Source organism: Equus caballus, chromosome 13, assembly GCF_041296265.1.
Source record: "Equus caballus isolate H_3958 breed thoroughbred chromosome 13, TB-T2T, whole genome shotgun sequence".
NCBI classification, from domain to species: domain Eukaryota; kingdom Metazoa; phylum Chordata; class Mammalia; order Perissodactyla; family Equidae; genus Equus; species Equus caballus.
In genome coordinates this window covers 50,934,707-50,951,633 of record NC_091696.1, presented here as the reverse complement: position 1 = coordinate 50,951,633, position 16,927 = coordinate 50,934,707, and the positions used below count along the sequence as shown (strand labels likewise).

Sequence of the window (16,927 nt, the reverse complement as noted above, 5' to 3'; positions counted from 1 at the left end):
GAATACCTGCCTTTCCAGACATTAAAATTACTAAAAACAAAACAAAACTCCTCTAATGCAGTATGGTTTGAACTTGGGGTAAATAAATAGAACAGTGAAAAGAACAGTAAGTGCCAAAATGGATCTGAATATATGTGGACGGATCTGCGTGAAAGGGTAGCATTTCAACTTAGTATGAAATAGATGGTTCTAGCAAAAATTATCTGTTCTTCTGGGGAAAAAGACTCCCGTCCTTATACTACACACAAAAAGTGGAATTTAATAACCAGTAAAAGAACACTTAAGAGAACGTTACATTTGATGTTGAGGCAAAACAGAAAACCGAGATGCCTTGAAATAAAATATAAACCTGAGTGACTTTATTTTTTTTTTATTTTTAAGAACAATATTAATAAAGTCAAAAACTAGTAGACTGGAAAATAGTTGTAAAAGATAAGCCAGATAAAGAATTAGACATTCCCAACACACAAAGAGTTCCTGCGAAGTGACAAAGACTAAGGCAAAGACTATAAAGTCATTCCACAGAGGAGAAAAACTAAATGGTCATTGACATTTGAAAAGATGCTTAGCCGCTTTGGAAACAGTTTGACAGTCTCTCAAAATGTTATAGACTAACCCTATGATCCAGCAATTCCATTCTTAGGTATAAATCCACGAGAAATGGAAACATATGTCCACAGGAAAACTTGCATATGAATAGCACCATTATTCATAATGGCTGAAAAGTAGAAACAACCCAGATGTCTATCAACTGATGATGGATAAACAAGATGTGGTCTATATAATGGATTATTACTCATCAATAAAAAAGGAATGAAGTACTGATACATGCTGCAACATGGATGGACCTTAAAAACATTATGTTAAGCTAAAGAAGCCAGTCACAAAAGACCATCATGGTGTATGATTCTACTTACACGAAATGTCCGGCATAGGCAATTCCATAGAGACAAAAAGTAGGTTAGTGGTTGCCAGGGGCTGGAGGAGGGGAGAAGGGCAAGTGACTGCTAAGGGATGCAAGGCTTGTTTTGGGGATGATGAAAATGTTGTGGAATTAGTGGTGATGTTTGTACACACTGTGAATATACCAAAACCCACTTAATTGTACACCTTAAAAGGATGAATTTTATGATATGTGAATTATATCTCAATTTTTAAAAAACCACCAGACAGGTAAAATTTCATCTTACAGATACAAATGTTTAGTATCTAAAATATTTATGAAGAAGCATTACAAACAACTAAGTTCATTATCTAGATTCCACATAGCAAATAATCAAAAGAGCTGTACTATTTCTGCATAATGAAGCAAAAAGTAGAAATTCACATGAAAAAATTCACAGCCTCACTAACAGGTAATGAAATAAAACACAGGTCAAACCCCACTATATCTGCATTAAGTCAGCACAGATTTTTAAATGACAAACATTGCTTTGGGCATGAAACGTTTTTCAGTCTTTCTGAAGGATTGTATGACCAGCTATAGCAAGTGCTATCAAATAGTTCACATTCTGGAACCATTTTAGGAATAATATGTAGTAATATGAGAAAATAATATGAGAAATAATATGAGAAAAATATGTGTATGGGCAGGTGGTGGGAAATATACATGAAGCTGTTCATGGAAAGGTTATAGCAAGGAAGAATTGGGGGTAACAAATGACAAACCATAGGGAACAGCTAAGCAAATTGGGCATATGAACTGTGTCGGCATGTGGATTATGCACGTAGAACAAAGCTCCATGAAGAAAGCAAAGCATGTGTTTCATGCTCTGGTAACAACTATGGAGAACCTGAGTCCAATCTAGGTTCTAGTCTGAAGACGGAGAGAGGAGTTGGAGTTTAATCTTCATTTGATTCTTTTTGTTTTCTTACGTCCCTTCTCTTTACATCTCTCTAAATGGAGGATGACAGAGAGGGCTTCTGTAAACCAGAACACCTAATATTCCACAGGCCCACAGGTTTTTCAGATACAGATCAGGACAGAATAATCTGACACTTGGAATATGTGTCAAATGGTTTTCCACTCCGGCAGCCCCATCTCTTTCATGGTGTTCAGTAGGGAAACGGGATCTCACAGTGATCAACTGAGTGACAACAAATGCAATGATGACCAAATTTTCTAAGTGATTTACTTATGAGGCCCAGCCAATACTCTGAAGAACCGTAGTTCATTAATCCAGGTACAAAAATATTTTGTAACAGTCCAGTCTGCTTGTTTTTCCTCTAGGCTTCCCAAGTCCTCAAGACAGGGGAGGATAGAATGAAGGGACATAACCTTGCCATGGGGTCCTGAGAGAAAATGAGGGTGGGATCTCTGCAGGAGCATCTTAGGGTGCTAATTCATACTAGGATTTATTAAGTAACAGCCACATACTTCCTCCTCTGAAATCCATGGCATGTCATCAGTTCATGTGTTCTCTTCACCTTTGGTTTACCAATATTTGCATACCTAGCTTACTTCTGCAACTATTCCATAAGCTCCTTGGGCACAGAGACTGTTCTCTTATTTATTATATTCCCCACAGCAGCTGGAACCCAGTAGGTGTTCAATAATGTCTGTTAAGTGTATGAATTCAAGATACAAGGCCAGGAGCTAGAAGAGAGATGTGAAGTGTTGGGCATTTACTGGGTCCCCTGACCCCACTGGGTAGGTGGCCAGAGGATCCATGTTTTTCCCTCTGTCTTGTGTCCTGGGGCTGAAGATAGGTTGAAGGGGCCCAGAGGAAGAGAAATCGGTGACTGTGTAGATGTGGGATTTGTCTATCATATTGTAAAATGAAATGTCTCCAGCCTTGTAGTCCAGGAAGATGCCCACATGCCTGGGGGGGCTCCCTCATCCACAGGCAGGTTGGGAGAAAAATGGATGCCTGGTACTCGTTTCACTTCGTCATCATCACCACCCAGTAGCCATTCTCTGGTGACACAGTCCTGCTCCCTTCTTGCTCATGGACGCCTTCCAAATGCCCAGGACCCACCCTGTCTTGTCTTCCACCCCCACTTCCCAGTAATAGCGGCTGGAAAGGAAGCTCAGAGAGCCCAGGGTGATGATGCAGCTATCGAATCTTTCCAGATTGTCAGGCAGACGGTCCCACTTGTTTCCAGGTCTCACACTCTTCAAGTCATCAGAGTAGATGGAAGATGAGGTTGGAGCGGCTGGTTTCTACATCCAGAATTACATTAACTGCAGAGAGAATTAGAATACCTAGCTGGGGTCCATGGGCAACATCCCCACGGGGTTCTCCCTGCCTCCAGGAAACATGGACAGGGCCATTCTTCTGGAACATACTGGGGGACAGCACAAGGATACAGCAGGCCAAGGCCACTCTCCTCAGGGTGCCTGAGCACCAATCAGTTCTGGAACTACAAAGAAAGAGGAGATAGGGGAAAAAATCCTGAGATTCCCATTCAGGGGGACAAAATCTACTCTGGTCCCCACCACAAGGAAAGACGAGGACTCTCCTGCTCAGGACCCTACTTCTTCTCCTTGGATATAACCTCATTCCTCCAAGGCCCTTGGATCTGCCTTGGAGACTCTGAAGTCTGATGAGCTGACCCAGCCAACGAGTCCAACACAGAGCTTATGAGGGCCTGTCATGACCTTTCTCCTGCCTTTGTTACAGGTGTTTTTCTCTCTTCTAGATAATGCCCAGAAATCAACAGCATAAGGGAATATCACAATAACGCCTAGCCAGCACATACTACCACCACCATACTCACCATTGAAGGTTTCCATTTCTGAACGCCAGGTTTCTAAAAGGAGAAAGGGAGCTTGAGTTAGGTCCCCCAGCTGAGGACAGATCAGGGAGAGGCTAAAGGCAGAGTCAGAAGGGCTGTGGGAGATGGAGAAGGGACACTAGGGGCCTGTAGGCTACTTGCATATCAGGGAGGAAGCAAGCAGGAACCTCCCATCTTCCCCCAAGCCCACCTACCTGAGAAGTGCTTCATGCTCTTCTCTACAAACTCTGATTTCTGGTAGAGCAGGTGGAGCTTTTCTTTCACCTCTGGAGGGGTGGCCCACGGCTCAGGGACAGTCACCATCTTGGCCCTAGAGACAAAAGACTGTTGGCCAGAGGGCTGGAGCATGGAGGCGGCCCAAGCTCCCATGAGCTGGAAGCGAGGTGCAGCCTCCACAGGGCACACCCAGCCCTGCCTGGGCTTCACAAAGAAAGCCCTCCCCGGACTGTGAGTTCTAAACACTGGCTTTCAACTTTGGCCACGAATTGGCATCACATGGGAAGTTTTAAAAACCACTGATATCAAAACCACAATGAGTTTTAATAATGGCCTTAAAATGGTGCTGATATTGACATGCTCAGCCAAGAATTATCTATGTCAAATTAATTACACTAACCTAGTCTTTTTCTATTGAAATAAAAATGATATTAAACGAGAAAAAAACGCAATGAGATACCACTTCACACTCATTAGGATGGCTATTATTTTTAAAAAAATCAAAAATAAGTGTTAGCAAGGATGTGGAGAAATTGGAACTCTTGTGCATTACTGGTGGGAATGTAAAATGGTACAGATACTGTGGGAAATAGTATGTTCGTTTCTCAAAAAACTAAGCATAGAATTACCATATAATATAGCGATTCCACTTCTGGGTATATGCCCAAAAAAATTGAAAGCAGAGACTCCAACAGATACATGTAAAACAATATTCATAGCAGTGTTATTCACTGTAGCCAAAAGGTGGAAGCAACCCACATGTCCATTGATAGATGAATGGATAAAATGTGGTATATACATATGATAGAATATTATTCAGCCTTAAGAAAGGAAGGAAATTCTGACACACTATACAATATGGATGAACCTGGAAGGCATTATGCTAAGTGAAATAAGCCAGACACAAAGGCACAAATATTGTATAATTTCACTTATATGAGGTGCTTAGGGTAGAGAAATTCATAAAGACAGGAAGTAGAATGGTGGTTGCCAGGGGCTGGGGAAGGGAGGATGGAGAATTGTTTAATGGTCTGGGGTTTCCATTTGGGAAGATGAAAAAGTTCTGGAGATGGATGGTGGTGATGGCTGCACAGTAATGTGAATGTACTTAATGCCACTGAATCCTACATTTAAAAATGGTTAAAATGGTAAATTTTGTGTTACGTATATTTTATCACCAAAAAAAAAAAAAAGACTCAAAGAAACATTGATGCCTAGGTCACACTCCTGAAGATTCGGATTTAATTTGTCTGCCAAGGCCTGGATGTCAGGATTTTGTAAAGTTCCTGGGGTGATTGTAACAGTCCAGGCTCCTCCCTACCCTCCTCTCCCCTGCCTGCTGGGCTAAGCAGCTCCACTCCTGGAAAGTGCTTCCCTCCCTGAGGCCACAAGCACTTCTGCAGGAACAGTTTTCAGGAGGCAAATGGCAGAGGACACAATCTGTTAGGGAGGTTTCTTAGGAAGCCACCATCAGCACACAGGGTATGTGCAATGCCATTCTCTCCCTCCTGATCATACTCTGTTCTCCCTGCACAAATCCAGAAAGGCCTTAGGAAGCTGCAGGAGATGGGAGGAGTCCAGGGAAGAGTCACAGAACCGGCGGTGAGAATATCTCCCTCCTAGGACTGCCTCCCCAAATGCTTCCTGCGGGACTCCCAAGCGAACACCATGGGACCTCTTGGTACCTGTGCAGGGTGACTCCGATGTCCTAGGAGAGAAAAGATGGGAGCTCTCGGTTACCAGTCTCCTATGGGCCGTGCTGACTCCTGGCCTCTCCTCCTGGGCTCCCAGCCCTGGTGTGTCATCAAAACTGAGGCACCTCTCCGCAATTCTAATCACCAAAGGTGGCAGCGCAGCTGGGACCAGCAATGGAATTGCACCCAAGCCCTGCTGATCTTTTCTGAGAGATGCTAGGGGATCCCCAGGATGCTGGCCACCCTGGGCTCCTAAGAGCTCATCGAAGGGGTCTTGGCACAAGAGGCATCATGGGTCACCAAGACCAAGTCCCACCCGCAGCCCCAAGGGCCTCACTCACTGGCTTGGGCAGAAGTTATGGCAGTGCTGGGATCCCATGTCATCCTACTGGGCACAGTGGACAGGGGAAGGCCACGCCCAGCCACACTCACCTGCATAAGCTCCCATTCCGGCTGGCACTGCTTGGTCTCCAGCTCCCCAATCAGCTCATCAAGAAGGGCGGTGTACTTAGACACTTGGGTGCCGTGTGTCTCCCTGACCTGGCCAATGGTTTGGCCCAGCTCCTCCATCCAGGCCACAAAGAGCTGCTCTTGCTCCTCCAGAAACCGGTAAAACTGCTCCAACTGGCACTGGATTCTCTGCTTCTGGATTTCGGTTTTTTTCTGGGGAACAGGGCACAGGGAGGTGTAGGAATCTGTGCAGTGAGGTGGATGTGTATGCCCAGGGAATCCCAAGAAGGCCACCTCCTGGAGGTGGATAAGAGGCAGGCTTCCTCAGCCTTTTAGAGGCCTGGACTCCAGGGCAGGAGGCAAAATGGGCCAGAACCTTCCAGAACAGACTGAATGTGGCAGGGGCTGGCTCTTGGAAAATGTCCTAAAGCCTCATGTAATGGATTGAATTGTGTTCTCTCCAAAATTCATATATTAAAGTCCTAACCCCCAGTACCTAAGAATATGATATTCTTTGGAAATAGGTTTGTTGCAGATGTAATTAGTTAAAATGAGGTCATATGGAGTGGGGGAGGCCTGGAGTTGGGTAATTTGGACACAGATACACACATAGGGAGAATACCATGTGAGAGACATGGGGAAAAGACAGTCATCTACAAGCTGAGGAGAGAGTCCTGGAACATGTCCTCTTGTGGCCCTCAGAAAGAAGCAACCCTGCCAACACTTTGATTTCAGACTTCTAGCCTCCAGAACTGAAAGAGAATAAATTTCCATGGTTTAAGCCACCTAGTCTGAGGTACTTTGTTAAAGCAGCCATAGGACACTAATATAAATGATGTCACCTTCTTTCTTCCTTGAAAGCCACTGTGAGGGTGGCGTATGCTTGAGGTCATAGATGGACAAGGTTATGACCACCAAAGGCTCCAGGAGGGAGACTTCTCTCCACGCCCCAGCAGAGGTTCTCAGTGTGGCTCTGAATGGGGCTGGTCAGTCCATTCATTTAACTGTAAGTGAACTTCCACTACCGCTGCCCACTGGTCAGCCGTTAGCTCTTCTCTCGCCCTCTTTCTCATCATCACTAGAAGCCTTCTGCGGAGAGGTGAAGTGGCTCTAGGGCACCTTGTCCTTCTTCCAAGGAGGGAGAGGGGACTTCAGATCCACTAAGACTGGACTTAAGAAGTCATCATTTTGAGCTCAAAAGGACAGGACTGACCCTAGTTCTTTTTTTTTTTTTTTTAAACAGTAAGTACCATTTATTGATCATTTTAGGTGCTAGAAACTTTTTTGGGGGGGGGGGGGAAGATTAGCCCTGAGCTAACTACTGCCAATCCTCCTCTTTTTGCTGAGGAAGACTGGCCCTGAGCTAACATCCATGCCCATCTCCCTCTACTTTATATGTTGGACGCCTACCACATCATGGCATGCCAAGTGGTGCCATGTCTGCACACGGGATGCGAACTGGCGAACCCCGGGCCACAGAGAAGCAGAACGTGTGAATTTAACCGCTGCGCCACCGGGCTAGCCCCAGTTCTTTTGAACCAAAAATGTCTCCTCACTTTTCATTGTTGTTGATGGTGGTAACATTGACTTCTTTTTTAAGAGGACAGGTCACTTGTCTTGTTCAGTGGCCTAGATTCTAAGATTGATAATTTTGCTCATGATTAAATTCAGGCTAACCATTTTGGACAAGAATATCATATACTTAATGCCGTGGTCTTCCTGGTGCATCCCATGGGGAGGCAAAGGATGTCCAGTTTGTACATCACCATTATTGTTATACTAGGATTGGTCACCTGGTTAAGGAGGTTTCTACCAGAGCTCTCCACTGTAAATATACATTGTTTCTGTTTTAATTATTAAGTAATTCAGGGAGTGGTACTTTGAGAGTGTGTAAATATCCTGTTCTCTAACCATCTTCCTCTAAAAATTTAGCATCCGTTGATGATCCCTGTTGGTGTTAACTGTTATATTGGTGTTTGTATAATGGAAAATTTCTAATTCAATTATTCTTCTGTACTTGTTTTAGCTGGCATTCTGCTGTAAAGAAGAGCTTTCCCTCCCCCTTCCCTAAGATTAAAACAAATTTTTTTTGACTATTGAAAGGAGGAGGAGAAAGAGAAGTCCTGAAAACAGCATCTCCTTCCCACAGGGGCCCATGTCACCATGAGTATCTTAAGGGAAGGCTAGACCCTCCTGTCTGCCTGTTTCCCTGAACAGCCCAGGCTCCTGCCTCACACTCCTCAGCAGGCACACTTGACCTCTGCTGCAGCCACAAGTCCCAAGCCACCTGGGATTATAGGGAAGGGTTTCATTTTACTACAATTCAGGAGCTTCCCAAAAGTCAGACACGTGGGCCAATGCCCTCCCCCTATTCTGCCCTTTGTTGTCTTTGCCCATTGCCCATTGCAGTGTGGTGCGTTCCAACAGAAGTCTGGAACCCAAAGAGGGAGACGGGATCCAACAACCAACATAGATCAAACAAATGAAGGCTCTGTGGGGTAGTCACCTTCACTTGCAGGGAAAATAGAAGCAACTTAGTGTCCAAGAGGCTGGACACCAGCTCAACAGAGAAAGACCAATAAGTTGTACTTACTGAAAGTACATGGCATTGCAAAACCATGGTTTTAAAGAAAACGTTCACTTTAATCGTTTGAATTTTAAAAATCAATATTTTTTTTTAAAAATAAAATAGACAATTATAAAAACAATACAGAGGAGTAGTTAAAGCTGAAAAGTCTCTCCTCCTCTTTCCTTAGTCCCATCCCTCAGTGACAGCCACTGGTGCTAGTTTCGCTATATCATTTCATCATGAGTATAAGAAAGCATGACAGGGTCCTTGGAGATGCCCCTCCCTGCTGGGGGTGGTCTCCCTCTCCAGGGACGAACTCATCCTTGGATGCCTGTTACTTCCCTGCCAGCAAAGAACAGATGATTCTAAATATGTGATCAGCTCTACTTCCCTATGAACCAGAACAGAATCTTGGGGGCCCCTGCTCACTCTTGGTCCCCTCCCTCCTTCTGCCCTCCTTACCAGGAAGTCTGCTGTCGTCTTTTCCCCCTGGGATCTCTGCTCCTCCCCAGATTTTCTCAACCCCTTCAGATGCTCCAGCTGCTTCTGAATTTGCTCCTGGAAAAAGAGTACTTGTTGAGGATTAAACTTGGCTCCTGCCATCTTTAGTGGGTGCCAACTCTAGAGGGGAAAATTTGCTTTGGAGAGTAAAGCTAAGGATGCTGAAGCCAAGAGCATAGGAAGGGGTGCCCAGGAAAGAGGAAGAATGAATCTATCACGCCAAGGGAAGCAGAGCCAGGAGGTGGTTAGAGAGATTCCTAGTGACCTCCTGTGAACATCTGGATTCAGCTATACCTGAAGCTAGCATCCCCTGGACCTCAGAGCTACGTGAACTGGTAAATTCACTCTTTACTGGCCTGGTTTGTATTGTGTTTTTGCCATTTACAGTCCAAGAATGCTGGCTAATACACCAGCCTCCCAGAGTTGTTGAGAAAATGAAGCAAGCCCCAGCATGTCCAAGTGCCCAGCAGAGGAGGGCCCTGGGCAGGAAGCCCTACCTTGTATTCCAGGGCGGCCTCCTCGATAGGGCGTACCCAGTGGCCTTGGTGCTCCTGACTCAGCCTGCAGATGAGGCAGATAGGCTCCCCGTGGTCCTCGCAAAAGAGCAGCTGGACTTGGTTCATGTGACGCTCACACTGTGGCAGGGGCTTGGAGATCAGGCTGGCCATCTGTTGGCCCTCCTGCCGCTCTTGGCCTCCAGAGCTCTTTCCTGGGAGTGAGGCCTGGCACTGGGGGCAGCTGGGTGAGTGCCCATCTGAGGCCTTGAGATTCCTAGAAGCAATGGAGCAGCTGCAGGAATCATGCACGCAGGTGCCACCATCTGGGTCTCCTTCCTGGGCGCGGCAAAGGGGACACACAGCCTTGTCCTGCAGCCTCCTTGGTGACATGGCAGTGGAAAAATCTCCTGAGTGACAAACCCAAGATGTTACGAAGGAGTGCTACAAAGCACAGCAGAGAGAAAGACTATGCCTGGGACAGGTGAGTTCTTGGTTAGACTGTGGCCACTTCCTAGCTTGTCTTCCCTGGCTTCCCTCCAGTGAGGCAGGAAATGAGCCGCTGGGACTGAGAGCTAAGGGCTACATCTCATGACAGTCCTGAGACTTGGAATTCTTGGGCATTTATCCTAAAGAAAGGCCTTTTGGTATAAATTCTATGCCTTCCTCCCACAAATACACTGTTTTAGCAGGTGATATAAAGACAGCAAGATATTCTGACCAGTGTTTGCTTTACCGCTTAAAAGCCCCCAGGCTGCTCATGACTTGAGCAGGGGCTCCTGGGGGGCAGTGACTCACTCATGACTGGACCCCCAGCCCCTAGCAGAGTCCTGACATATGGTGAGCATTTGGGAAGTGTGTGTTGAATGGAGCAGATGGACCACTGCTCACATCCAGGTTCAGGAAATATTAAATGAAAGTCAAGAAGGGGACTTAATAAGGCGGAAGGGCATAACGCACCATGATGATACAGCTATGACTAGCTCTGCCCCAAGACCATAGCACAAATTCATAAAGCAGAAATGACAGAAGGTACAAGAAGAAATAGAAACACACTCAATCCATTAGTCCTTTCCCACCTCCTCCTCTCACAGAGTCCCAGGAATTCATATCATGTCTGTGAGACTGTGAGAGGCACCCCATAATCACTCTCCCCTCCTTGCCTTGTGATAGAATTGATTGCTGTCCATATGGCTGCTTCTTCCTGGCTCCCTTTCTCACCCAAGAAAACCTACATTTCTCAGCCTCCCTTGCAGTTAGGCGTGGCCATTTGACTACATTCTGGCCAAAGGGATGTAACTGGAGGTGTCACGAGCAGCTTCTAGAAACTTCTGGAAATAAGGGAATCACTTACTCTCTAAGCAATACTATTGTCCTTTGTCTCTCTATCCTGTTGCCTGGAATGAGGATGCCACCATCTGAGACCATGAGCTTGAGAGAAAACTTGGTGGGGCAAAAAACATCAGTAGCCTGATGGAGTACCACATCTGTCCTGGACTACCTGTGTGTCATTTATGTGAAAGAGGAACAACCTTCTATCTTGTTTCAGTTATCCTTATTTTGGTGTTTCTGTCATTCACAAACCAACATAATCCTAATTTCTTCCTCCTTAGTAAAAAGGACCTAGGATTTTAGTCAGCAGCTCTCCTCCCTGCCCAGAGAGAAGTGAATGGCAGAATCTTGGGCCCATGACATACTGCCATGGGGTTATTGTGAGAAGGAGATATTTTTACCCATCCTTTCCCAGATGCTCAACTTAGGGTCTGTGAAGCCCTTGGAATTCTAAAGAGGGACTTCAGAGCATCTAAGAACTAACTGAAATTTGATGCAACATTTTGTGAAGAAATGCACGTGTGCATTTTTTTAGGATTCATGGTCTACATCAGATTCTCAAAGGGTTGGGGACCTTGGGGGGCACCCAGGGATCCAGTAACATAAGTACAGTGGGGATAAAAGGAGGTTTGTGGGGGAATACCTGCATAGGTCACCATTCCTAAGGATGCCAGGTCTTCTGGATTCTGGGGTCCTTTCTTACTTGAAGACAGAGGGACTTCTGAATTTGAAGGCTTATGGAGCACACCACCTACCACCTCCCCCAAGGTCTCAGGGGTCTCTGGATCCTCAGTCCCATGTTTCTCCAAAGGTGCTCTGGATTCTGGATGCTCCCAAGTCCTCTCCTCTCTAGCCAGAGATACATGAGAAACTGTATTCCTGAATGCTCCCCATTCTAGGATCATGGAATGTTCTGGATTCCTGGAGCGTTTCTCCAGAGCCATAGTAGCCCCTATATCCAGAGTGGCCACTTCACTGGAGGTGGCACCTGAGTCTGGATTCTCACTTCTTATTTTCTCTTGAAGCAGAAGAGTTTCTGGATTGAAGGGTTCTCCTTCTCCTGAAGAAATGGTAAATTCAAGACTTTTGGGTCGCTTCTTTCTTGAAGGTAAATTTACTTCAGGTGTCTTGGATTCCTTCCTTCCTGGGGACCCAGAAAATAACCCACTGGAGACTCCTTGGAGCCTTCCTGCAGAGCTGGCATTCCTGCGTACCCCGGATCCCGGATTCATCCCTTTCTCCTGCAGCTTGCCGGGGAATGGGCTTCTCCTGGAAGAAGGAGTCACACTCCTGGCCCCCAGCTTGCCCTGCACATCCAGGCCCTCGGAGCCCTTCTGATCTCTCGATCTGACCTGAGGCTTCTTCTGGGGCCCCCTTCCAGCCTCTAGTTGGCCAGATGGCAGGCTGGCTGCCCTGTCACCACTTTGCCACTGCCTATCACCTTGTGGACCATCTGATATCCTCAGGCTCTTGGGATTATTTTCCACAGAGGAACAAGACATTGCTGAACTGTCTGGGCCGTGTTCTTGTATCAGATATTCTGAAAAGACAACGAGATACAAAGGGATGAAAATGTCCAGTGCTCAGGGCCAAGGGTTGGGGAAAGAGAGAGAAGAGAGAATCCCCTCAGAAATTAGAGTTAAGAACATTCTAGACAACAGCAGTCAATTACCATTAAACAAGAACATACGAATTATTTGCTATATATTTCTCAAATAGTGCTTTTCAAACTTTCTAGGCAGGAGAACTTGTTTCCAATATAAGATCTTATACAGAATTCTTAATACATGAAATAAATAAAAAACCTAGTTTGTTGGTATAAATTTGTGTGTGATTATAGATGTACAAAACTCACTTACAAAAATCAATCAATAAAGAAGAATTAAGATGTTTGGCACAAAAATTTGAAATCAGGAGTTATGAAGGACAGTTACAACTTCAGAAACTAATTTATTTCTGTTATTTTCTTTGGTTTCATGAGGTGAAGAAAATCCTAACTCACACAGATAAATAAATGTACTAATTTATTTAAAACAGCTTGCCTGGAAATTTCAGGATACTGTTTAATTAAACAGAAATGACTGGAAAGGCTTAATTCTAAGGTCTACGTAAAAAGGAGTTCAAGCACAGCATGAACTATCACACTGGGGGCTCTAGTATTTTAAAATTTAGTTAATGATACATTTTAACATGAATTTGTTAATTTTGTAAGTTAAAAAATTAATAAACTTGAATCAAGTATTTGCTAATATTCTAAAGAATCCCTGAAATATCTTCCTGGTATACAATTTGAAAACCACTACTATAATGAAATGAAGATAACCTATAATTAGCACCGTCATTTTTGGTTTGAAGTAGTTCATTTTTTTTTTGAGGAAGATTAGCCCTGAGCTAACATTGGCTGCCAGTCCTCCTCTTTTTTGCTGAGGAAGACTGGCCCTGAGCTAACATCCATGCCCATCTTCCTCTACTTTTTATATGTGGGATCCCTACCGCGGCATGGCTTGCCAAGCGGTGCCGTGTCCACACCCGGGATCCGAACCGGCGAACTCTGGGCTGCCGAAGCGAAACGTGTGCACTTAACCGCTGAGCCACCGGCCCAGCCCCTGAAATAGTTTTTATTAAAATTACTTTAGGGGCAGGCACCATGGCCGAGTGGTTAAGTTCGAATTCTTGGCTGCAGCGGCCCAGCGTTTTGCCAGTTTGGATCCTGGGTCCGGACATGGCACCACTCATCAGGCCATGTTGGGGCGGCGTCCCACATAGCACAACCAGAGGCACTCACAACTAGAATATAAACTATGTACTGGGGGGCTTTGGGAATAAATAAATAAATTAATTAAATAAAATAACTTTAAAGTTGTTTAAAACACTTTGCCCTTGGCTTTGTAGGAAAACGTTAAGTTGCCAAAACTGGTTCATGAACTAGTGAGAAACCCTGAAGATGCTAACAACCAGAATTTAAAATATGAAAAATTAACTTAAAACTTCTACTCATCAAATTACACCAGGTTCAGATTACAGTTTAGTTCTATCACTCTTTCAAAGAGCAGAGAATTTTTATGTTATTTCAACTGTTCTACCTCATAGGAACACATGGAAAGCATTTCTAATGTACTCCTAAAGTCTAAAAATAGAAGAAAAACTCAAACACCAAAGAATATTTTTTTTAACTGATCACGTAATAGGCCCCCCAAAAATCTCAAAAAAAAATCTTTAAAAGCAGAAATCAAATCGGCCACATTCTTTGATCACAATGTAATAAAATCAGAAAGTTACAACAAAAGGGTAGCAGAAGGAGAAGGAAGGAAGAAAAGAAAGAAAGAAAAGATGGAAGGAAGGAAAAGAAAAGAAAGGAGAACGTCCTCTTGAGAATTTTCAAGTGCCACTGTAAAATGTGTTAAAGAAGAACTCAAAACTGAAATTAGGTGGATAAAAATGAGAAAATTACCTACCAAGCCTGTTAATATGATTGGTTAGCAAGCGTTCTTTGCTCACCCAGAGATCCTTGTCTGTACGTTATTGTTAATCACAAATTATGTGAGCAATTCTCTGCGAACAGGCATCTAGCTGCTGTCTCTCCTGGTCCTGCCCTGCAGTCAGAATCTCAGCTTTTTTGTGTGTGAGGAAGATTGGCCCTGAGCTAACATCTGTGCCCATCTTCCTCTGTTTTATGTGGGATCCCTCCACAGTGTGGCTTGACAAGTGGTGCTAGGTGCACACCCAGGATCTGAACCTGTGAACCCCAGGCCGCCGAAGCAGAGCACATGAACTTAACCACTAGACCACCAGGCCGGCCCCTCAGCTCTTCTTTTTAAGCCACTGGGAGTTTTAGCTTTGCTAATCCAGCTCCAAGACCAGAGCAAGGGAAGGGATTTGGCCAAAGTCACTGGGGTTGTGGTAGACCTGGGACTCCTAACCTCCAATCAGGACGCACTGGTCCAAACACGACTTCTCTCTTGCACCTTCCACCCCATTCCATGAACAGCCAGTGGTTGCACTGGGAGAGGTGGAGGTACAGGGCCTGCTTACCTGGGCCAGTTACCCTGTGGAGCTCCTCTGCTAGGAGGTTTTGGTTGATGGCTCTCAAGACCTGCAGGGTCAGTCGCACAGCATACTCCTCCCCGTAGTGGTTGACCAGCAGAGTGGCCAGCTTCACTGGCTTGGCTGTCTGGATTTGGCCCCGGGGGATCCGGGAGTGCTCCTTCTCCAGGCTGGTGTTCTGCAGCTTGAACTTGAACTTGTCGAAGTCGTAGGGCACCAGCTCCTCTAGGGAGTACAGCAGATGGTCACTAGGGGTCTTGGCCATGGTGTTGACCAGGAGAAGCTGGAACCAGCTGTCTGGCTTCTAGGAGGAGAAAAAATCTTCTGTCCTTGGAGCCCAGAGGGTGTGAGTGAAAAGAGGCAGCTTGTGAAATAACGGAAAAGGCACAGGAAATGCTCTGTGTTTTGGTGGGAATTGAGGCCAGGAGTGTGTCATCACTGGCTGTGTTCTCTTTCTTACAGATTCTACAGCTTTTCCAGCTGGGGGGGCTTAATGCCTATCAGACACGTGGTCCTTCCCAGCTCTCACTGCCACGGGCTGGACTGCAGAGCAATGGGTAAATCTGTGAGGGACTGTCTGAGAATGGATTCCAGACTCTTGATCCTTGAGCAGGCATTCAGATGCTTCCCTCTCTACTTTTCCTAGGATACCAGTGGGTGAGGAGTAGGAACAGAGCCCCTGGTCTCACACTGGAAAGGACCATGATGGGGATCAGCCTCTCTGGCCAACTGTTCTCCTCCAGACTCTTGGGGTTTTATTGACCCTCCAGGGCCAATGGTAGGGGAATGGGGGGCAGCAAATACAGCCCTTCAAGCTTTACCCTTCCCTGCCCAAGCATGCAGGTGAGGCCAGAAGGGCACTGCCAGGAGACAAGCCCTGGTGTTGCCCCTGTTGCTGCATTTTAGTAGTCTGGTACTTCCAGCAACATGAAGGCCTCAAAACGCCATGCCTGGGACCACCATCCTGATTTGTTTGTTCCCGGAGGTGACCCTGCCCTAGCTTCCTGGGAGCATACCGTGGAGGGAGAGTGCTTGTCCATGCACATTTACTGAGCACATATATTCTGGACACCATGCCAGGATGCTGGAGAAACAAGGGTGAAAAAGACATAGGTATCCTTCGGAGCTCATAGCCAAATGAGGGGTTCCAGAAGTGGCTCAGAATGTATGGAAGTTGTATGTGGGGTGAGCTGCCTTCCTGAATTAAATGCTTCTGTCTTTCTGCATACTCTGATTTTTATCCCCAGCTTTTTATTTTGAAAAATTTCAAACCTACAGAAAAGTTGAGAGCGCAGTACAATGAACACTTATATACTCTTTACATAGACTCACAACCTTTTACATTTTACAGTATTAGGTGATTCTCTCAGGTACACATGCACACCTTCTTTCTTTCTGAACCATTTGGTAATGAATTTAAAACGTTTTCAAATATCACCCCAAATACCCTAGGTACCTTAAATACTAAGAACAAGGATATTATTTTAAATAATCAGAATACAATTATCACACTCAGGTAATTTCACATTGTTTACAACACCATAATCAGTCCATAACCAAATTTCTCCAATTGTCCTGATAATGTCTTGACAGCTTTCTCTTTTTCTCAATCCAGGGCCCAATCAGAGAGCAGGCATTGCTTTTAGTTGCCATGTCTCTATAGTCTCCTTCTCTCTAGAACACTGTCACACTTCCCCCGCCTTTTTTTAATTCTGTCAAGACATTGATGTTTTTGATGTCCATTCCAAGCAGAATGTCCCTCAATTTAGATTTGTATGATTGTTTCCTCATTATTAGACTGAGGGTACAGTGAGGCATCCTCAACATCTCTCCATTGTAAAAGGACATTTTTTCTTGGTAATTAATACGTAACCTGCGTGTGTGGAAAT

At 45.1% G+C, this 16,927-nt stretch overlaps 1 protein-coding gene across 3 annotated transcripts; it reads right to left on the bottom strand.

The window, feature by feature from the left end:
• Positions 1 to 330: 330 nt before the first annotated feature.
• Positions 331 to 16,310, bottom strand: MEFV (MEFV innate immunity regulator, pyrin). Of its 3 annotated transcripts, none has more exons than XM_023616436.2 (9): positions 15,027 to 16,310; positions 11,638 to 12,534; positions 9,666 to 10,072; positions 9,130 to 9,225; positions 6,081 to 6,311; positions 5,640 to 5,662; positions 3,933 to 4,048; positions 3,721 to 3,753; positions 331 to 3,184 (listed from the first exon to the last, which is right to left on the bottom strand). In XM_023616436.2, exons 1-9 carry the CDS (start codon positions 15,301 to 15,303, stop codon positions 3,126 to 3,128), a joined length of 2,139 nt encoding a protein of 712 aa, XP_023472204.2. In that variant the 5' UTR covers positions 15,304 to 16,310; the 3' UTR covers positions 331 to 3,125. The 3 variants fall into 3 exon arrangements, with proteins under 3 accessions (XP_023472204.2, XP_005599088.3, XP_005599087.3); XM_005599031.4 differs by having other exon boundaries at positions 2,108 to 3,363; positions 15,027 to 15,388; XM_005599030.4 differs by lacking the exon at positions 331 to 3,184 and having other exon boundaries at positions 3,411 to 3,753; positions 15,027 to 15,388.
• Positions 16,311 to 16,927: the final 617 nt, after the last annotated feature.